Source organism: Plectropomus leopardus, chromosome 23, assembly GCF_008729295.1.
Source record: "Plectropomus leopardus isolate mb chromosome 23, YSFRI_Pleo_2.0, whole genome shotgun sequence".
NCBI lineage: Eukaryota > Metazoa > Chordata > Actinopteri > Perciformes > Serranidae > Plectropomus > Plectropomus leopardus.
In genome coordinates this window covers 7,258,745-7,280,977 of record NC_056485.1, presented here as the reverse complement: position 1 = coordinate 7,280,977, position 22,233 = coordinate 7,258,745, and the positions used below count along the sequence as shown (strand labels likewise).

The following is a 22,233-nucleotide window of genomic DNA, read 5'->3' as shown; positions in this document are numbered from 1 at the left end:
TGTGAATTACAAACACTGCCCATTGTGGCTAAGAAAATTCTATGACTTGATAAACGGATGTCCACCATCTCGTTTCGTGAGTTAATGTCCCTGTATTGGACATGTTTGTTTGGTTTTGTAATTGACAGAAGGAGACGATGAAGCCTGTTAGTCACCAGCAGGCCTGCCAGTTGCTCCACAACAAATTTGTTGTGGTGTTAGGAGACTCCAGTGAGTAACTCTGGTCTATTATATCCACTTTCTCGTTTTCAAAGCTTGGGAAGAAATGTGTTTCTTTTACAAAAGCCATTTTAACCCTTAGGGGTGGTTCATTCTTGATTTCTTGATCATTTTGGCTGTGTTTGTGCACAAGGCATACATTTTGGCAAGACTGTATATTTTTGTCTCTATATGTTAACTCAAACATAACATACAAACGCCTATTCATAGAAAACAGGAACTAGTCGAAAAGAGGTATGAGAGTACTCATGCATACTCACACAGTACATTTTACTATAACAGGTCTTTGTCTAGGTGTAGTTGCTATTTACAGTTATTTACAGTTCCAAAATTAACTGCAGTCCATTGTGTATTTAAAGAAAAACTCTATGAGAATGAATATATTGAAAAAATAACAACTAACTAACTGAGAAAAGGGGATGGCTATGGGTTAGAACAGAGGTCAAGGATTTAATTCCCAGTCTAGCCAGATTAAGATAAGAAGAGAGAGGTCAGGTAAAGGTAAAATTTGGGGGTCAGAAACTTTGACACTAAATACTACGAGTCAGTTTAAATTTTTTATGGCCGTTAATCTGATATGTCTTGAGTATTGATATGCAGGGTAAACCAGCTATTTTACTTCTATTATAAATAAGATTTTTTTTGTCTTCCATCTGCTCCCTTTTCAGTCATGGGATGTGTATTATGAATCTAAATCTGATTGTTGTGGATTTACATGACCAGAACAAATTAAAAATTAAATGAAAATTTAGGGACAGACGGTGACAAGAAAGTCACAAATGTAATAGGAGTGTTGATGTGTCATAACAGAATATTAATCTGGAGAAAAAGGATTTACTCCTGTTGTGATCATGGGTCTATTTTGCTGTTTGGTTAGGTTAAGGGAAAAGATTGCGTGCGCCTGTTTTTCTACACTGCTATTTTTAATGCTCTCTGTGTCTCACCCTCAGTTCAGAGGTCTGTGTACAAGGACCTTGTTCTGCTGTTGCAGAAAGACAAATATCTCTCCTTAAAACAACTCAAAAGCAAGGCAAGTGATGTGTAACACTCTTACATTCATATACTGTCTGGTTTACATACTGATAATGTACTGACAGATAAACATGAAGAAATTTGCCTGACATGCAAATTTTTGTTTACTGTTGTAATTTTTATTATCTGCATTCTCAAAATTTTGACAATCTATAATCACATTTCTGTAGTCTCTCCTCCCATTTGTTGCTATCGTCCTTACTGTCTCACATTTGTCTCCTTCAGGGTGAAAAAAGCTTTGAACAGGACTGCCTGGTGGAGGGGGGTAGTTTGAGTCCGTTGCACAATGGAACAGGGTACAGAGAGGTTCGCCAGTTTCAGTCTGCTCACCACCTCATCCGCTTCTACTTTGTGACGCGCATCTTTTCTCGTTACATGGAGAGCGTCCTGGCCGATTTCCGCCACGGCTTGAAACCAGATGTAGTCATTCTCAACTCCTGTGTCTGGGATATTTCAAGGTAGGTGCAGGACAATCCGCACCAGTACCAGTAATACTCAATACCTTACTGTGCTGTTAATGTAAACATCTGCCTAGGTCATTAAAGGGGTCGTTGTACTGTAGTCTAAGGTGGTGAGTTGGGCTGGGAGTGAAACCTGTGCTCAGGAGTTCATGATTGATACAAATCATGTTTTACTTTAAAAACACAGTGAAATGGAAAAGCATAATTTTGCTTATCCTGCATCTCTATGTTAGCTGCTGTCTCTTTGTGTGTATGAACGACAAGGCAAAACAGATTTTTGAAAATATTTATACAGGAATGCATGATATTGGATATTTTGCCTATATAGAACATGCTCATAACTTATTTGGCTGATAACTGGTATTGATATATTTTCACTGTCTAATTTAAGCAGTCATCAATTCTCTTCTGTAGTGGAATTAACATAACATTAGATATTCTCTTACGGTGAGGGCCCACCAGCAGATGGAGGCATAACATACAATACTTTTCAGTGTATGTAATATTTATTTAATGTGCAAAATAAGAAAAAAATACTTCAATATTTTAAGGACAATATTGGCCTATACTAATGAGGTGCAGATATTATCATGCATCCCTATTTATAAATAAAAATCCCTGTCTTTCTTCATCTAAGACTCATCCTACACTTTACATTTATCTAACCACGTTATTTGGTTCAAGCAGCTAATTCAGCCCAAGAAAATGAATAGGCTGAAGGTATGTGTCTGGATTAGCAAAATCTGTGATTGAACAGTTGTGATTGTCATCCTTGATCAATTTCCCTCACGCGATTAATAAAGAATTTCTATTCTATTCTATTCAACACCCACAGGGAGAAATCAAATTTTTGTGATTGGCAGAAGTTTATGCAGTGCTGCAATGATTCTGATGTGTGTATTTATGTTCTTTTGTGTCACAGCTCATGAAAACAATGATTGAAATTAAACTGAATTATTAGACTGCAAATCAAAATAATAAATAAATAAATAATAGATAATGACTAAGAGGTAGTGAAAGGATGAAAAGGAGGCAGTAATGATTTGGGGTTTAACACTAGGGGCTCACAGTCACACACTTTTTAATCGACTTAATTAACTGAAAAAGTAAACGGAGTCGGATACAAGCACAGCGGTTTTTAATCAGGCTGTGCATGCACGTTACCGTGGTTACCAAATGATCTGCATAAATATCTTTTAGAGTTTACAAAGACCTTTGGCAAACAAAGTAAAGCAGAAATACAAAAATGGAAAGCCAAACAGCCCCCAGTGAACACAAACTAGAAGAAACGAGGGCAGAGTTAGGAAAAAATTAAACCACAGGACAAATAATCCAAGATGCAGGACACTTAATGTCAATATAGAATAATACAAAGTAATAGACTTAAAACAACATCGGAAACAGTTAAAGCAGTAAACCCACAAAAAGACGAAATAAAAAGAATTGGCATAACATGGCATTTTATGGATCAGCTATAAGAGGGCAAACACTTTTCACGTTCAGCAGATGGATTTATTAGTCGTTTAGCTTTTGAAGTCATGCTAAACCACATCTCTGCTATTGTAAAATCCTGTGGTTGTTTTGTTTGCTTTTATACTGCAAACAAACTGCACCAGAGTCTGCTTAGAAGCACAATAAACACCTTTAAAAGCAGCCTCAGCTGGGTTGTTTTGTCTGCACCAGGGTTCAATTGAAAGCTTTCACAACAGCCCAAACGATGCATAGTAACTGGGCAAATGGACCTGAGTTTGTTTTTAACCAAACCAAATGGGTTAGGCGTGAAGGCACTTTAAGTCACGGTAACATTTCAGTGATCAGATTTTGCCCATAATGGTGTGAGTTTGAGATAGCAGTGTCAGAGGACAAAGCACTGCTTTGTTTGAGTGTAAAATGGTTTTCCTGATGCTGTTCACTGGTGTAAGGTGTCACTGAATCTCTGTTGATTAGTTTGTGCATAGTGGATTTGTTCTTCATTGCTCTCTCTGTATCTGTGTTGGGTTTTGTAGATACAACTCCACATGGCTGAGTGACTATAAGGAAAACCTTCATAGGTTCTTTGGAGCGATGAGAGAGATTCTGCCAGAGGAAACTCTAGTAATATGGAATCTCACCATGCCCCTGGGAGAGAGGATCAGAGGCGGTTTCCTGATTCCTGAGGTATGTTTTTATCATAACTACACCCGCCCTTCTGCCTCTGATTGGCTCTGACCCCAATATTCTTCTACGCTGAATGCAGGTGGGGGGAAACATAAGGCATGCATGTACATGTGAGCGAATTGCACTCCTCTTCAAGCAACATCACAACCTTAAAACATAACAGCAATATAAAATAAAGAGAACTATTGGTTGTTTTTTTGGTAACGAAAATGGGATTTTTCCCATTTTTTTAAATTTGGTCATAATATTTCTTTTAATTTTTTTGCAGTTTCTATTAAAAAAACTTTTTTTCTTTTTCATTTTTGTAAGGCATGTTTTCATTAAAACTGCCAAAATGACTACATTTATAAGAAACTGTAAAATAAAATTATTTTTGGATTTTTAAAATTTCTGACGGCCCTTGAACACCTCATGTGGGATGCTGAAATAATTTCTGAAAAGTTTGAATCTTACATGTTTGAAAAAAGCTGAAAAGAAAAAAAACATTTTGGGTCCTTGAATAGTCATAGAAAAGTTTTGAAATGTTTTCTGTGACTGTGTGGGAACCCTGGACCGCAGTCCAACCTGTAAAGTCATAGTGAAACTGGAATCATTACGTATACAGGTACCTTTGGAGTTCATACTTCACTTAAGTGGGTTTCATTGCTGAAACTGAAGGAATGTCTTGGTTTGTTGAGACCATGGTAATGTATGTATGTATGTAATGTAAAGTAGCTTCATGGTTTTTCCACACTTTGTCTGATGGGAAATAAGAGGCTTATTTTCTCCTGTCTGCTGCTGCTCCAGTCTTAAATCTGTGTCCTCTCGCCCTCCTTCACCTCAGATTGAGCACAAGGCTCCCCAGCTGCGTTATGATGTGATTGATGGCAACTTCTACAGCGGGACTCTGGCTGACGCCTACGGGATGGATGTGCTGGACCTCCACTTCCAGTTCCGCTTCTCTCTGCAGCATCGTACGAAGGACGGAATCCACTGGAACGCCCTCGCCCACCGCAAGATCACCTCTCTGCTGTTACAGCACACCGCAGAGGCTTGGGGTGTTATTATGACCTGTCCCCTGGCTACTATTGGTAAGGAAGAATACCAGTCCACACAAAGATGGAATGTGGTTTAGGCATATTACAGTAATGGGATGGCGCTGTTTTTCCGTACTGCTTCTGTACTCCAGAACACTTCAGATACATACATTACTCCTACAATTTTTAAAGAAATTTGTTTGATAAAATTGGGTTGACATGACATTGTTCTTTTTACTATAGAGCATAATGAGGTTACTGCTCAGCAGCCAGCTAATGGGAATGCTACCAAACATGCAGGTAAGATGATGATGATGTGTTGAATTTGACTGAAGGGGGGGCTAGCAGCTAACACAGAGAATTTAGACAGCGGACCAAAGATGGTCACACATTTTTTTTAAATTGCTCTTCTCAGCTCCAGGAAAGTTTTACAAATATAAAACCACCACAGCTCATAAATTCATAATAAAAAGATAAATAATTGACCTTGTTTGCAGTTCAAGGTATCCTTTTAACAGTTTTACAGACGTCTTTTTCATAATATAACTGGCCTTTGGGGAAAATGTTTCCTGTGCCGCAGGGGAGTTTTTTTGGCTGGCCAATGGCCACTTGGGAAAATTTGTTGCAAGGCTGAGCTCCCTCATGCTAACACCATAGACAGCGCTTAAACGATGTCATCGTTGCTGACAGAGTTAAGCGGATACACACACGAAAGCATAGCCAGACCGACTTACCACAACAAGCCAGAGATGCTAGGACACACACAGAGGGAGCATGACTTGAGGAAACCATAGCTCATTTATATCTTTACAAAGCTAACAGTGTGTGCCGCATTATTTATTTTCTGAATGTCGCAAACAAAATCTTTAATTATAGCATTGTAGTTTAAAATCATTTTTCCTCTATCTGACATATTTAAAAAAGCATGTTCCATTCCGATTAGTATAATGCCTGAGGCAGAGACCCTGTATACACAACAGTCACACTGTTTTTTGTAAGTTTTTTTTTTTTTTAAGATCTTGTTAAGATGTGCAGCTCTTATCTGTTTGCTGACGTATGTCTTGCTGCTTTCTCAGGAGTTCTACGAGCCTCTAACCACCACTCCCTACCTCCCACCAAGTACTTTTCCAACACGGGTAAGACTTAAAACATCTAAACAGAAAAATTCTTTTGGTTTTTATGTTTTGCGCTGAATATCTATTACGATATCGGTTTGATTTGTAGTCAAAGTACTACTTAAAATACTTGATTACCTCAAACCAAATGAATGAGGTCATATTAAAATACTGTAGCTCATCAATGATGCACTGCGATTGCAAAACGTGTCTCGGGCATTTAAAGCATAACAAGTAATTTCAAATGACTGGAACTGAAGTGTTTTCTGCCACCTTTCCCTTTGACAGAGAAACAATATGGTGGCTACTGGGAGGAGTTCCACAGTGATTACATTCCTTTTGGTTTCGATTATGAGAACAACCAAAGAGCTCGCAGACATGGCGGAGCTTACGGACCTGCCCCCCCAACTCTGCTGCCTCTCCTTCCAGACCTCAGACACCAGTTTGCATATGGATGGTCTAGAAATGGTTAGTGTGCAGACTTGTGGCAGTGACCTAACAGATGATGCATGTTTCATCATTCAGACCACACGCACTGTAGTGTAAATTTGAATGTATCTGTGGTTCTTCTGATCTATTCCTGAAAGTGTGTTTGAGCTGCCATGTCCAGAACCTATTAACATGTCCTGTATGTTCTGCAGGTTTCAACTACAGGCCTCCCCACCACTTCCAGCCTTATGACGAGCGCCATCATCAGCAAGTGATGAGGACCCGACACACCAGGCACCACTACGCACCGTACACCCAACACAGGCTGCGTCAGTACAGCCATAACGCCTGCTACTACTGAGGCAAGGAGGTTTTCCAAGACCCACATTTGGTCAAATTCCACTTATTGTTATCTCTGGCCTTGCCTGCAGTACATTGTTTTCATTTTTTGAATTTGTTCTTATGCACCAAAACTAGATTTTAATCTTTATAGTTTTTTCATTTCAAGGCATTCTAATTGTGCACAAAGTTATTTTTCACTTTGGTGAACACTGTGATGGATTTAAGTGTGAAATATTTGTGATTAGAGGTGGGAGAAGAACCAGCTTCAGCTAGTAACCATGTAATCCTGCTACATTTTGATAACTTTGTCAGTGAAACCTTTGGTATAATAAAAGCGTAATAGGCTTTGTTCCTGACATTACTAAACTAAGCTCCAGTTACTGATGATGCAGGAAATATTTGTTTTCTTAAACTAGTCATTACATAAATTGGAGTGTAAAACAGGTGAAAGTCGTTACCTTGGCATAGCTTTACAGAGCTGGCATATAATTTTCTAATGTATATTCTCTTCAACAGGGACACAACTTGCTCTGCTTGGGGCCAAAAATGACAGGAGGCCAGGGACCAGTAGCACCAGCCCCATACATGTGTCTAGGACTCTTGGACATTTCCAGGATTTTACTACATTAGGACAATTTTAAGATTTAAGGACGTTTATAGGATTTCAGGACATCCGTCTCAGTTGTAGGGAATCCTCCACTGGCACTACTTTTTGACAAATAAGCTCTGTTTTGATGCTGTTTTATGCACTCTGGCACCATATGTATGGTTGAAGCACAAAAACAATTCCCAGTGTGAATAACTTGATTCTTTTTTTGTGAATTAGAAAATGGTTTGAGGCGGGGGACACCTGAAACCCTACTAGGAGCCAGATTTGGCTCTACAATACTGCTCACTGCTCTACGACAACCCAGATCTAGACTCTTACTGTACACATGTAATCTGGCAGTGGACCTTACATTAGACACATTTGTCAGTTTACAGATGACATAAAGGAAAAATATTCATGTCACAGTTGACCTTGACACAAAAAACACTGCTCGGAAGTGAATTGCTTTTATTGTCTGAATTACTACAAATACAAAAGATACAAAGGGAAACTATCAGTTGGTGCAAGTACAGTAAAAATGACTTGTTGCTAGTTTTCCCCTTTCCCCACAGAGTGTTGGTAAAACTTGTGCATACAAACAGTTTGAGTGAAAACCAGACGCCGTCACAATTTTGACATTCAGGAGGCAAATCTATTTGGACTTCATTCAAAACACCAATCAGTTTAACGTTGACATAAAGTCATTGTTGTTGCCTCAGTGTTATTAGTGCTATAGTATTAACTTTGATAGATTGGATACAGTTTCCTGAGAATAGTGGGAAAAAAAGGGATAAATAGAGGAGAATGTTGAAGTAAAGTAGAAGAAGGAATGAGAATACAGGGAAAGCTTTTGTTGTTGTGCTGCCAGTCATGGCTGTGGGCCAATGGCACGCTGTCTTAGGCCATGAGGAGGCGGTGCACTTTCTGCAGCTGCTGCTGTGATAGGACGAGGCGGTGGACTTGTTCCTGTCCATGGGTGCATGGAATAGCAACGCGACCAACAAACACTGTTCCCCCCTGTTTCTCTTCCTTGGCCTAGGAATCAACACAAATATTTTATGTGTAATGTGCCTTTTGTTAATAAAGTATTTGATCTTTTGTAGTCAGATTACAAACTTTGTTACATCTTGGACCTGATGGTGTGTGTGCGTATGTGTTTTAGGGTTTTACCTTAACAAAAGAGGAGACAGGGAAGGTGGCGAAGTCAGAGGAAGCTTTCGCTCCAGGCTGATAGGAGACGACATGTTCAGCTACTTCTCCCTGAAACAGAAAAATGTACAAATATTTGGTTTTGTATTTCGGTCAGCTTGCTGACGTGGTGAGGAGAAGTGATATGATTCTGAAGTTGTCACCTGGAGTTTGTCCAGGGCATCCTTGAGGCTTTGCAGTCGAGCTGTCTGCTCCAGCAGCTGTGCACCGGCACTAACTGGAAGACACGCGGGAGAGGAAAAGACAGAAAATGAAGTAGCTCACTCTGATAAAAACAGCAGAGGAGAGTCTAGAAACTAACACACGCACCTGCTGTCTTCCCAGTGATGTCCACCACTTTAACCTCTGAACTCAGCTTCAGCAGGGTTGAGAGCATTTGGTCAGTCCTGCGATAGATTCCTGTGTTCAGTCCCTCTGGTGGCATGGAGCTTTCTTTGGATGCTTGTGGTAATTTGGGAGGGCAGAGTGGAGGCAAGGATGCCAGCTGAGCTCTCATCTTCTCCGCCTGGAAGTAAGTAACATACACTCAATAATATGTCAATATTACTAGACTTTAGGGCTGTACCAAATGTTGTCTTTTTTAATACCACTGGAATCTAATTCTATAAATAGTATAATACTGATATTTGTGTAGCTTAATCTGTAACTGTCACTGTGCGGAAATACAAGGTATAAACTGAATAGATTTGCAAAAATACTTTGTGCAGCATTTGAATGTTGATTCAGAACTCAAATGTTAACATTATGGATGTAGCTTCGAGCTATACAGTACAGACTTCCTGGATTTGATGCAGCTGGGATAATACCAAAAATGTATAAAACTCACTCCAGCACCAATGTACCTTGAGTCTGTTGTTTTCATTCTTGAGGTGTTTAATGCCAAGCCTCTGAGCTTCAACCTGCTGCCTGAGGAGAGGAGAGTCCACCACCTGTAGCGCTCCTGCCAGGGATGGAGACAGACCTGCTCGAGAGAGACGGGGAGAATGGTGAGGCAAATTCCCTCACTATAACAGCCTGTGCTTCTCCCCAAAACATGGTGTGTAATTTTGTGATTCTGTAGTACAATTACACCAAATGCAGGAAAAAGATCTAATAATCAGCTGGTTGGAGGTTGAATTAGAGACCACAGCTTTTATCAAACATAAAATCAACATAACCACACAGTAATTCACCTCCTGCAGATCCCTGAACAATGGAGGCGATTCCAGAGGCAGACGGGGCTCTCAGACCTTCGATCGTCATCTTTGATTGGTTATTAATGCGTTGTTTCAGCTCCGCCTTCTCCGCCTCCAGCTGGTCGATGTCAGCCTGCAGGGCGTCCATCGTCTCCTCAAACTCCCTGAAGGTGAGGAGAGAGAAAGGTTAGGGAAAAAAAAGAACAAATTTGTTGAAATGCATTTATTTCTTCGGTTTACTTCTTTATCTTTCTTACTTTTCTTTCTTCTTCAGCAGGGCAAGGTTCTCGTCCAGTTTGGTCTGAATCTTCTCCACCCGTTCGTCCGCGTCTTTGGTGGAGGTGTCAAGCTTTTTCTCCAGCAGGCTCAGACGGACATTGGCCTCGCTAAGCTCCTCTCCCTGAGAAAGAGGTACAGCGATTCTTTCCATTTCAAACTGGCAGACGACGCTTCACTTTGCAAAAATAAGTCAAGTGATTTTTGTTTGCTTAAGTGTGTCACCTTGATCTTGAGGGACTTTTTGAGCTCCTTGATGACCGTTTCTCTGTCTTCTAGTTTAACTCCTAGACCCTCAGCATCAGTCATCTCAGCCCTGACGATGGATGCTCTCATCTCCACTGGAGGAGTCTGAAAAACATGGAGGACATGTCAGAAAGTAAGAACTGGAACAGGGGAGACATGACAAACTGCAGAAATGTGCTTGGATATCAATGTCTGAAATAAGCGATTCATCAATGTTGAAAACACACACACACACACACACAGAGATACCTTGCCCTGTGGTTTGTCTGCATCATACTCTCCTTCCTGCATGGCAGTGGCCATCTTGTTCATGGTGGCAATGATGGAGGTGCAAGACTGACGCAGAGACTCTGGGCCGTTCAGGCCTTGAGAGCCATACACCTTAAAGAACAGAGTGGGGATTTAGATGCAATAACAAAGCTAGAACGTAAAATCAACAAACTATTAGTCTACTTGTCCCAAAACAACAATACAGGATTCCTACTTGAGTGCTTCAAGTGTCTTCTAATCTATTCCTCATATAGAATACTGACATCATTAATGTATCAGAATCTATAATAATGCAAAAACTCAAGATTAATTAAAACAGGTAATATTGGTCAAAGTCTAGAAAGAGCATCTGTGACTATTGATTCTCAATTAAAACAAAACAAAAAGACCTGAAACTAAAATTGTGAGTCACAAATGTTTAAGTCAAGAATATCTGGCAAAATGTACATTGTTGGGTATTTAACTACCTGCTCCACAGCCTTGCATGCGATATCCTCCAGTTTGAGAGCGTTGAGCCCTTCCTGTTCTGCCAGCGCAGCAACCATCTGAGCTCCGGCTGCAGCCACCTCCTGCAGCACGGCCACCACGCGGGTGTGCTGGCGCCTGCACTCCGTCAGCGTCTCCGATACCTTCAAGATGAGACACAGCATGTGAGTCAAAAAGATACTGTGGATTAATTCTGTTAGTGGGTCAGTGATAATTAGAGTAGTGTAAATAAATCACATTAATGGTAAGACAAAAAGGAAACCTCCAAGTTTCTCTTGTCAAATCCAATTTTAGCACCAGTTTCATTCAGCTGTTTACTGTGTGTGTGTGTTTTAACTTGTCTATATGTGTGTTTCTGTATCCAATACCTGTGGTCCAAAATTAAGAGCAGCTGGTACTCCAACTACATCTGTTCCAGGCATGCGGCGGCGGATCTTCTTACAGAACTGTTTGATGTCAGAGCAGGAAGTATCCAGATCCTTCAGAAGAACAGCAAATCCAGAGCTCTCCTGACCTGCTGTCAGGAACGCCCGCAGACGAGCGACCTCCACTCCCATGCAGTCCAGGGCACTCTGGGTAAACTGAGAGGTGAGAGGGTGGAATTTAAGAAGTCAGAAAATGATTTTGTTACATTTTCATTTCTGTTTTACTATCATATTTTTGTTTTTCTTGTTGGGGAGAGAAAGTGTTCCAAACAACCACATTGTTGGGATTTTTCCTGGATTTCGGTTCGCTCTGTACTGGGAGTAAAACGAAAAGTACACTGCAGATAAAGCTTGAAGCACCTTAATGTGATCAGCCAGTTGCACTGTGCAGTCCTCACTGTGATCTGCCAGATGGACGCTGTACAGTTGCTGGAAGACAAAACAACAATGAGAAACTTTAGGTTGAAAGCCAGATTCCACCAACTTTATACATTTGATAGTAGCTGTATACCAAATGCTCCTCAGACATCTAAAACAATAGTTTTAGATGCACAATAACAAATCATGTTGATAAATGGATTGGATTTAGGGTGCACATTTAATCCGTACATTTCATTAAGCCTGTGTGTTTAGAGGACAGATACAACTCCAGTAGGTTGTTTTAATATAAAACCACATTCTTTTGTTACCTGATAGTACTTGATGGCCTTAGTCAGAGGTTCCACCTGAACAGTCTCATCCAGCTGGTCTTTATGCAGCAGGTCGATGAAATAATCCAGAGAGCGCTCATGGAAGCTCATTTCAGTGTAGAGGGTACCCATGCGCTTAAAAATCTCAACGCTGCACGTACTCAGAGCCCTGGAACCAGTGCAGGGAGGAGGGAAAAGAACAAACAGGACCAATTTTATTCAGTTTACAAAACAAATGCAATCACTCTTCTGGAGAAATATCATATTTTGTTATTTGTTTAAAAAAAATGAAAAAATCTGGCAGCCTGGACACAACTCATCAAAATTCTCTGATAATACAGTTTTATTGCTGACACATATGTGATGATGCTGCAGTACATACTGCTCATATTTGTGCAGAGTGGCCTGCAGCAGATAGAGGGAGTAGACCAGTCCTGAGGCGAAACTACGCTGTTCTCCTGGAGGCCCTCTAAGCCCTGTCCCCTGGGCCAAGTTCCCATTCAAGTCAAACTTCTCCTGGGCCTGTTTACTGATCAGCTCAGCCTAACAGATGAAGGACACACATGCAGAATTATAGAAACAAACAAAGCACAACAAAATGACTTAATATTGGTTAAGATTTGACAACAAGATACTTGTACACCTCTTCATACCTTGCAGATGAGCCTGGGGATAAGCAGAAGCACCAGAATACAGTCGTGATCTCCACCGTGACGCAGGAAGGAGTCCGGCATGAAGGAGGTGAGGAGGGATACCTGTCTGTTTGACTGAGCCACTTCCATTTTCCTCAGCTCCATCTCAATGGCCTACAGATTATATGCAAATGTCATCAAAGGTGTAAAAGGAGTCAACTCATTACTCCTGGCAGAATAACACATGAAGTTAACCTACCTTGGCATAAGCCTTGGTCTCTGCAAACTTAATCTTGAAGTCAAATAGCTCAGCAGGAGGTTGTTGAACTTGTTCAGCATTTGCATTTTGCTGGCTGATCAGCTCTCTGTTGGTCTCCTGATGCACAGGGAGAAGAACATACAGTGTCAGAGGTCTCTGTCCTATGATTATGTCAGAAGTCTTTATTTCCTTGAGCATGTGTGTTTCCCTGCTCTTCACCCACCTGCAGGCTGGTGGTGAGATCTCTGTATTTGCTGATGGTCTGCTGGTAATCAGCTACAGTCTCCTGTGCAGCCTCCACCCTTTTCTCAGCCTCTCTGACCTTTGCTGCACTCAGGTCCACCTGCTCCCTCAGCTCCATTTCTGTCTCGCGGGCGTTCTCCTGCAGCTCGTCATTCATCTCATTGATGGCCTCCTATTGTGGTGGAAAAAAAGTTCCAGGTCAGTAATAAATATCAACCTTTTATTAATTTTCTGGTTATGCAGTTGTACACACCAAATCAGTGACGGTTTCTCTCAGCTCTCTGACTTTCTCTTCCAGGTCGAGGTTCCTCTCAGTCAGAGTCTCCACCATCTCCTCTGACCCCAGAGCAGCATCCACCTGGTACAGAGCACACACACACACACGCAAGCAAGCATATATGTACAGTTAAATTCTGACATGGCGAACAAACAAGAGCAATCCTTGTTTCTTTTATAGGTGCATTATAAGTACCTGAGCCTAAACATTTTGGTCATTAACTGTATTTGACTTGGTTTCTTTATATTCACCATAGTGGAACCTCCAAAAAGCAGCATCAGAGATTCATAAAAAATATTTTCTCTCCATAATCTTATTTCCATGTCTTTTCCCACATCTCGCTGACTTTACCTGCTCCTTCAGTTCATCGATAGTAGCCTCAGCCTGCTTGACCTCAGCCTGCAGCTTTTCCTTCTGAGTCCTCAGGGTCTCCAGCTCAGTGCTCTTCTTCTCCATCTGCTTCTGCAGCTTCATGTGCTCCTGCTTCTCTGAAGTAGACAGGTCGCGCATTCTGAGGAGGAAAAGGGAATTTAAAACATGTTTTATTAAACCAAAATGTTGAGAGCGAAAACTGCAAATCCCCATTCCAAGCCTTGTCTTCATGGACATTTACCAAGTTTCAACAAATGCTTTTTTAAAAATGTAAACTTTAATCAAAGTTAGTTTTTTGTTTTTTTTTTAGACATTTGACTGACCGAACCAACGCCTCCTTTAGCCTGCCATTCTGCTCCTCCAGTTGTTTGACATGGTAACTTGAGGCTGCTCCATCTGAGCCTGCAAGAGAAAAATAAGGCAACAGAATGAGGGAAAGCAGTGCATAAATGAAAAAGAATTAGGAAAAGACACAGATATGATGAAAAGGCCTTTGTATTTTTTGTGAATAGAGTACGAACCTTTCTCTGAAATCTCATGTCTAAGGATCTCCAGGTCCATGGAGAGCTCCTCCACCTTCTCTTTCAGCGTGTCCACCTCCACTTGCAGTGACTCTGCCCGCTCTTCAGCCATCTCTTTGTCCAGTGTGGCCATCTCGATAGCGTCGGCCGTGTCTGACATCTCTTCCATGTAGCGGTCCTTGGCCTCCTGCGCCTCACGGGCTTCCTGGGAAGAGGGGGTACAAGGTAAAAGATAAAAAAGAGTCCTGTATGATGACAGTGGAGCTGCTTCTGTCACACAGCCTTAATTTCATATTAATCAAAATATCTAGTAAACATCAATAATGCTTTAATTCAGCTTAATTAAAAGTTATTATACTTTATTTCTCTGCGTACCTTCTTTGCCTCTTTGAGTTGTTTCTGCAGCTCAGCCTGCTGCTCCTGCATTTTGGTCTTCCACTCCTGAAGCTGCTCCAGCTGGATCTTGTGTTTCTCAAGCTCCTTCAGCTTGGCCTTGTCCTCTGTCCGCTTCATCTTCAGCGTTTCCAGCTTCTCTTCCAGGTCCTTCACCTGAGCTCGCATTGATTCCTCCTCCTGAAAAGGATGGACATGTGGAGGGGAGAAGCGAGAGCACAGTTTATATGGAGGATTAACTGGAGTTCATTCATGTCCCAAGATTTTAGTTTAAGGCAGTAAAGACAAATAAGAACATTGTCCCACCACCAAAAGACAAGAACAGCGTGACGGATAGAAATTTAGCTGCCCCAGATTAATTTCCAATAATTTCATCAATTAATTGACTCAGTATTCAAGAACACTTAAGAGTAATAAAGAGATTAATTAATTCCCTTCAAACACAATGGTGTAATTGAGTATTTCAGTGTCTCGGAAAGTTAAACCATGCATTATCACCACATAATTCACTGTGAAGACATTATAAAACCAAGTATTGAGGTGTGCTGAGGGTCATTTTGCCCTTTCGTGTTATGAGTTTGTTAGTAAACTCATGCTGGGTATCATCAGCATGCATGTAGCCATGAGAAAACTCTACCTGCTTGGAAATGGCAGGTTCCACCTGGTCAAACAATAACATGGATGAAATGGAACAAGCTCATTAACATGACGAACATGATGGGAAATAGAAACTAAATGACAGAGATGTGATACACATGGAAATGTGGATACACTGTAAAAATTTGTCGATCTTTAGAAAAGCACTTTGATCCTTTGTGCTGTTGATATCATCGCGAATTCCACATTAAAATATGAAACTGGACATTTTTTGACAGACTTTATCTGCATTTTTTCTGTTGTGCTGACACTAAAATGAACCTTTGTTATTTTCAGTGACCCACCTTGCTCGGAGTAGCCGGGACCGGGGCTGCCACTGCTGCAGGCGACCCGCTGGGCTGAGGCACAACAGGAGCCCCCAGGGCACCCTGGTGGGAGGACAGACCCGCCTCACTGACATCACCAGAGAGAGAGGACGGCAGACTCTCACGAGACGCCTGTGCACCAAGGAAGGTATGTGATGGAGAGTAGCGAGAAGGAGAAGATGTGGGATGAAATAGAGTGAGGAAGGGGAGATGTTGAGTATTTGAATGTGACCAAACAATTTAATTAACAAAAGAGTGTCTTCCACACACAACTTTGAACCCAGTTGAACATCCAGTTTTACATGCTTTCCCACTGAATTCATATTTTATGATAGCATCTGCGCTAAAAGACAACAATCTTCCTGACTTCATGCGTCTCTAAGACCAAACATTTCACCTCCCAGTGTCTCTCACAAGGGATTTCCAAGTTCAGAGACCACTTTTATCTGATGAATCCCAGCACCCGTGCACCAAAGGCCAACAAATCACCACTCCCAGTGACGTAACGGGTGAGGTACCCTGATGTAACACAGCATACCGTGCGTGATAGGCTGTAGCGTCCAGAAGGACGTACCAAGAGGGAGGGGAGGGAGGTGGCAGGCGTGAGACGACTTGGAGCGCTCCACTGCCACAGTGTGATCATAGAGACTGTGTTAGTAAAACTCTGCTTCAAAGTTAGCTTGATGTTACAGTATGAAACCTTGTGTTACTGTGTTCTTATTCATACCCATAACAGTTACCAAGTAAGTTATACAGCAGTCCTTTTTTATGTTCATACTGTATCACTTTTGTAGTACAGAGAAGTACAACCAGCTTTTGAAAGTAAATTAATAAAACACTATGCTTTATATCACAAGATATAGCCATCACACAAAGCTTACAGTCATGAGACACTCAATTAATTACATTATTTATCAATTTTTATGAATAAATGAAATATACCTTTAGCACAAATTACACCATACTAACATCAATTGAACAGTCTCTTACACTCTGTAAATAAATAGGTGTTAACATTTATGGTATTTCCTCAAGTGAAAATCAGCTAAAATATGCCACCAGTAACCACACCTCCAAATAGTCCAACTGAGCAGCCAAGATGAGTCGACTACTATAGTGAAAGCTTTCTAATGTTATTTACCAAAACCTGCCATGTAGGTGAAATTACCAAAGAATATTAAAAATATGCAACTGAAGAGTCTCTCATACTAGGAATGGGAGAAAAAGTTGATATAGCATAGTATCCCAATATTGTATTGATACACGAATGCAAAGTATACATTTTATCATTATTATTAAATTATTTATATTGCAAATACAAATAAAACTTTTGGCAGTCTCCTAGAATAATGAAATCAGTTACTTTTTGAGTCTACAGATAGATACATTTTGTTGCAATAAATATGACAAGACAGACTGTCAACTTTACCTTAATAGATTAAACATGTTAAGAAAGTTTTCTTTTGTGGAAATAATTTGCAGTTGGAGAAAAGTTAAGTTAAATCGCATTATATCACCATCTTTTTACAATACTCAACATATCGCAAAATGTTTAAAATTACAATAATATAGTATCTTTATAATATTGTATAGTAGGGCCTTTAGAGATTCCCGTCCTTTATCATTTATAATAAAACTAATGTAGTTTCTCTGCTGTAGTGTATGTATCAGAATGAGTGTGCACTTCATTTCATACAACACAAAAATGCGCGACCTTTGCAAATATTTCAAACATTTGAAGCTGTGCCTTTGATTAAACATGCCAAGCACCCACAAAAAGCTGAAGCATTAAAATTAAAACAAAAAAATCTGAATCAGCTGCTGTTTTAAATCATTCTGCTTTCCTCCCCTGTCTGCTGTAGACAAGCTCACCTTTGCAGAGCGGCGGGTAGCGGACTGGAGGAGAGGAGGTGAGTTGCAAAGAGAGGGATGGGCACACACACGCACGCGCACACACACACACACACACAAATATACACACACACGTCCAGTATTGAAGCAAGATCAGAGATTAGCAGCACATAAGAAGCATACCCACTGTTAGATCATATCCATTGATCAAAGCTTTGACGGTTGCATGCACCAGTTAACACCATTTTTTTAAAAAAAGATTATTCTTGATGAGTCAAGCCACAGAAGCAGAATCAAAATGTGAACTCATGCAACAGTGGCAGAATGTCACTGAATTGTGAGGTCAAGAGGAATGACAAAGACATTAACTTAAAACTGTCCAAATTTTCCTTTTAAATGTGGATGCTGGATGTCTTCACCAAAATAAAAAAGTAAATAAAATAAGCAAAGAAGATCAGGTGTACAAAATGCAGCAACGGAGAACCGAGAGAAAATACAGTGAAAATGACATCAATCAGTGATGTGACATGTCTTTATGTCCCGTGCAATTTTCAACATGTAAAAGGGAAAAATAAAAACAAAAGATGAGTTGCCAGTTAGTGTGATTAAAAACAACCAAGGCAAAAGCAAAGGTGTGGAATTTAAATATTTCTACCTTCTTAACGTTCACAGGAAGCTGCAAAGGTATTCAAAAACACAAAAATGAAAGGCTGAACCCCTTTCACATTGTACAGAGAAGAGTGAGGAACTTTTGGGGACACTTTCTGTATGAAGCACCTCTGGTCATAAAAACAAAGAACAAGTGAGGTCTGATTCATCTTGTTCAAAACATTTAAGCCAACATAACTGCTCTGGAAAAGGCAGGCATTTATTTAAGTGTAAGTCATTGCATGAAAAAGAGTGAACATCAGGACAAGCCGTATTTCTTAATTTTACTGTCCATAGAAAGAATCACACAGGAATCCAACCATCTTTAAAGCAAAGTTGTGGAAAAAACACAATATTACTAAACTGACAAAGACAGAAAAAAGCAGAGAGGTGCACGTAAAGGTTGCATACCTGCTTGGTTGTTCTGGGAGTCTCGGGAATGTCTGGAGGAAACAAAGAATCATTATCTACTTTTACAAGTATGTATTTTTTAAACGTATGAATTTCAAACACAGTTCACACTCACCTTTTTGTTTTGGTATCTTTGCAGCGCCTGACTCAGGAGTATCCGGTGAGGTGGCGCTGGAGCCGTCGTCCACCACCTGGATCTGTGCAAAGTGTCAGAGAAACAAAGGACAACATAGACATGAAAACAGGGTGGGAACAAACATCAACTGTAATCACAAATTCAGGAAAAGGAAAAAAAAAAGATCCTGGAACATGTGACATGAAGGCATTCATCCTAAAATCACAACACACTGATGTCACTAACCTGGGACTGTCTGACAAATATCCCATGGTTTTCCTCACAGGTGAAGTAGCGTTTCCCCTGCACAGTGCCGTCGTTCTTGCCTTTGGCCTCATCCAGAATGACACCCACCCATTTCCCAGAGGCAAAGAGGGTGGCGCCAATGTAGGCGACAGTACCACGCTGACCCTTCCCTGTCACCTCTACTATAGAGCCAATCTAGGAGAGGAAGAGCCCAAACAAGAGACTGTGAGTCAGTACACAATAGTTGATGATTATTTGTTTATTTCCATCAGTTTCTTTCATTTTATTGTGCCTGTATTGAAAAGTGACTGACCTTTGGAGGTTTACCACTCTCCACTGTTCCTGCGCTGCTCATTTTGCTGATCAGTGGGCTGGTCAGCTGGAGGGTTTGGGGAATACAGATGGAAGAAAGTCGGGCGAAAGATGAGGAAACGTGGCACAGAGAGAAAGTAAAGGAAGGTTTGTTAAGAGTGGGAATGAGGGGTAAGGTGGCAGAAATGCAGAGATAGTGAAGAAGGAAGGTGAGGTCATTACATAACAAAGAACTTATTTTTTAAATTTCTAAATTCTTTAGGTATGGGAGCTTTTTTTATCCTCATCTTGTTTAAATAGACTTATCTTACTGTGGAGTATGTATGACATGTTATTTTCAATACTAGTAACCAGATTTGCAAAAAAACTGAACAGTATTATTTTATTTGCCTTCCAATAATGCACCATAGTCCTCCATGCTCACGCGATTAAGAATTTAGGTTTTTTAAAAATATTCAATGACAAAGTCTTGAGGCAACAAAGCACAGCAAGCCTCATGCACACAGTCATATGCCCTGAACCTCAACAGATTTCCCCAAGTCATATCCTTGCTCTGCTCAAACAAAGATGCCCATTCAAGACAAACTAGGACAGCAGGAGAGTTCGGTCTTTCATGGAGCTGTAAAGACACATGAATTCAAGCTGCCTTACGTATTTAAACCACAGGGCAGAAAACTGGATAGGAAAGATTATCAGAGCCTTATGATAGAAGCAGAGACGCAGCAAGATAGTTGAAGAATCCTCTAGATTAAAAAGTATTTAACATTAATGGGAACAAACACTTGCCTGTAGGTTAAATATATGGACAGAGGCTTCATCCTCTCTACAGGATATCTAGAGTTAACCAAATTCTATTCTTGTTTTTGTTGGGTGTTTTTTTCTTTGTATGAGGACCCAATATGCAGCAAAGTGAATCCTGCATCCACTGTATGGTAAGTGTCACAAATGACCTTTTACAAATGTATCAGTTATAAAATAATGATTCAAAGCATTAATCAAAAGTAACCCTGATGCACTAAATTACTCAATATTGAGTGTCCATGTTACTCACCCGGGGGGTGTAAGAATGTCGCCTGTTCATAGCCATTATAGCAAGTTAAGATGGTTTCACCTCCAATGCAAAGATAAAGCTAAAAGTGCTAGTTTTTCTCTGCTATCACATCCCTTCCTCTCCCACAAAGAGGACAGGACAATACAAGACTGTGATCGGAGGGAGGGATCCTGTGGTCCATCACAAAACGTCACAGCTGATTTGAACTGAGAAAGGGAGGGTGATATCTAGCTGTTGTATCTTCTCACAGGAAAAACACATGGATGCTAGCTTGATACTTTGCATGGAGGCACTAATCAGTTTACTGTCCTATAGTCATATAGCTAAAGTGAATTATATAACAGTCAGGTTAGATTTCTTTAAGACATAGTATTTTTGTATTTCATAAGTCATCTTTAACCAACTACCATGCTAACAATGAGCTCGATTAATTCGTCAATTGGTTACCAAATAACAAACGGAGGCTAACTTGAGCTAATATTTCTTCAATTAGTAACGCTGCGGTTGTTTGGAGGGTGTTACGTTAATTTAATGGTTTGGGTTTTTTTTATGTCATAACACCAATATATAAGACGTGAATGCCACAAGTGCAGTAAATACGCAATACAATAAAAGCAGCTGCTTTACGACAGAAAGGGAGTGGACAAAGTGCGATGGGGAGAAATGTCATGAAAGACAATCAAGCTAATGCTATTCGCTTTAATTTTATTTAATTTTTAGCTTGCGTTACATTCAAAATAGAAATAACGGCCATACACAAAATGCCTTTGACTTATTTTGCCATGTAGGTTCAGTTATACAGCAGACTTTAGATGAAAATTGGCTATATTAGCTTTAGCTTAACGTTCAAACCCAGTTTAGCAAGCAGGCTAAAGTCAGAAAGACAAGATGCGATGCTAACACGGTATACTTTTATTTTGTGATTTAGCTTACCTGGCATACACAGAGATTCCTGTCTTAGATGTAACTCCTTCAGGTTTTCATGCAGATGAACAATAATCCTCTGTTGTTATTTTGTGGCTACCTAGCTTGGGAATTCCGGTAGTCTTTTCCGGTTTTTGACAGGTCACTTCCGGTGGCCTGACAGCCACGAAAGACGAGAGGAAAAGTGGAAATTAGCGCCTCTGGTGCCTGCACTCGCCCCTTATTACAAGCTTTATTTTACTCCACCGTTAAGTTAGAGCCCCTGCAGGATCAAAAAAAAAAAAAATCAATAAATACCTTAATGAATAATTACGGCACTAAATTAAAAAAAAAAGGAGTTAGATGTATAAATAAATACAGAAAGGCAGGAAGCAAGAGTTATAAAAAGAGACAAAATAAGAAATAAATAAATGATTAATTAATTAATTAGTGCAGAGCTTAGAACCTCCTATATCATTAACATAAAGACAAAGAAATGCAGAAATAAATCAATGTAGTTGTACAAAAGCGTAAACTCAAAATCAAGACACCTTTTATTTATTTATGCATTGCTATATTTTTATAACATTTATTTATTTATTTGGTCTTGTTTTTATTTTTATATCTATTTGCGTATTTATTCTTGGGTTAATTTATTAATGTATTTACTGATGTGGTATTCATTCATTTATTTATTTATGTATTCCCTTGTATATCTAGTTTTATTTCTGTATTTATTTATTTATATAGTCCTGTATTTATGTATAGATTTATTCATTGGTGATTTATTTTTTCTCCCTGCAAATCTAGAAGGGTGTGGCCTCTCCTTCTTTTGTCCATTTACTGTGTCTTTAAAAGGTCCTCTTGGTAGTTTACCAAAAAGAGGTTTGGACTGAGATCA

The 22,233-nt window shown here is 40.0% G+C and overlaps 2 protein-coding genes across 7 annotated transcripts; one reads left to right on the top strand and one right to left on the bottom strand.

The window, feature by feature from the left end:
* Nucleotides 1-137: 137 nt before the first annotated feature.
* On the top strand, nt 138-7,415 carry fam113 (family with sequence similarity 113). Its single transcript, XM_042512663.1, has 10 exons — nt 138-210; nt 1,170-1,249; nt 1,477-1,709; nt 3,719-3,869; nt 4,693-4,939; nt 5,129-5,185; nt 5,962-6,021; nt 6,289-6,468; nt 6,642-6,791; nt 7,288-7,415. Exons 1-9 carry the CDS (start codon nt 138-140, stop codon nt 6,788-6,790), a joined length of 1,230 nt encoding a protein of 409 aa, XP_042368597.1. The 3' UTR covers nt 6,791; nt 7,288-7,415.
* Nucleotides 7,416-7,811: 396 nt separating this feature from the next.
* Nucleotides 7,812-21,478, bottom strand: dctn1a (dynactin 1a). Of its 6 annotated transcripts, XM_042511842.1 has the most exons (32): nt 21,363-21,478; nt 19,380-19,445; nt 19,067-19,261; nt 18,821-18,902; nt 18,706-18,737; nt 18,302-18,322; nt 17,668-17,691; nt 16,334-16,420; nt 15,775-15,927; nt 15,471-15,494; nt 14,816-15,013; nt 14,441-14,645; nt 14,243-14,321; nt 13,899-14,058; nt 13,524-13,628; nt 13,251-13,442; nt 13,028-13,144; nt 12,790-12,942; nt 12,519-12,679; nt 12,137-12,305; nt 11,808-11,876; nt 11,391-11,603; nt 11,004-11,165; nt 10,516-10,647; nt 10,246-10,371; nt 10,002-10,144; nt 9,742-9,908; nt 9,412-9,530; nt 8,879-9,074; nt 8,713-8,786; nt 8,531-8,620; nt 7,812-8,395 (listed from the first exon to the last, which is right to left on the bottom strand). In XM_042511842.1, exons 2-32 carry the CDS (start codon nt 19,419-19,421, stop codon nt 8,258-8,260), a joined length of 3,828 nt encoding a protein of 1,275 aa, XP_042367776.1. In that variant the 5' UTR covers nt 19,422-19,445; nt 21,363-21,478; the 3' UTR covers nt 7,812-8,257. The 6 variants fall into 6 exon arrangements, with proteins under 6 accessions (XP_042367776.1, XP_042367777.1, XP_042367778.1 ...); XM_042511843.1 differs by lacking the exon at nt 15,471-15,494; XM_042511844.1 differs by lacking the exon at nt 17,668-17,691.
* Nucleotides 21,479-22,233: the final 755 nt, after the last annotated feature.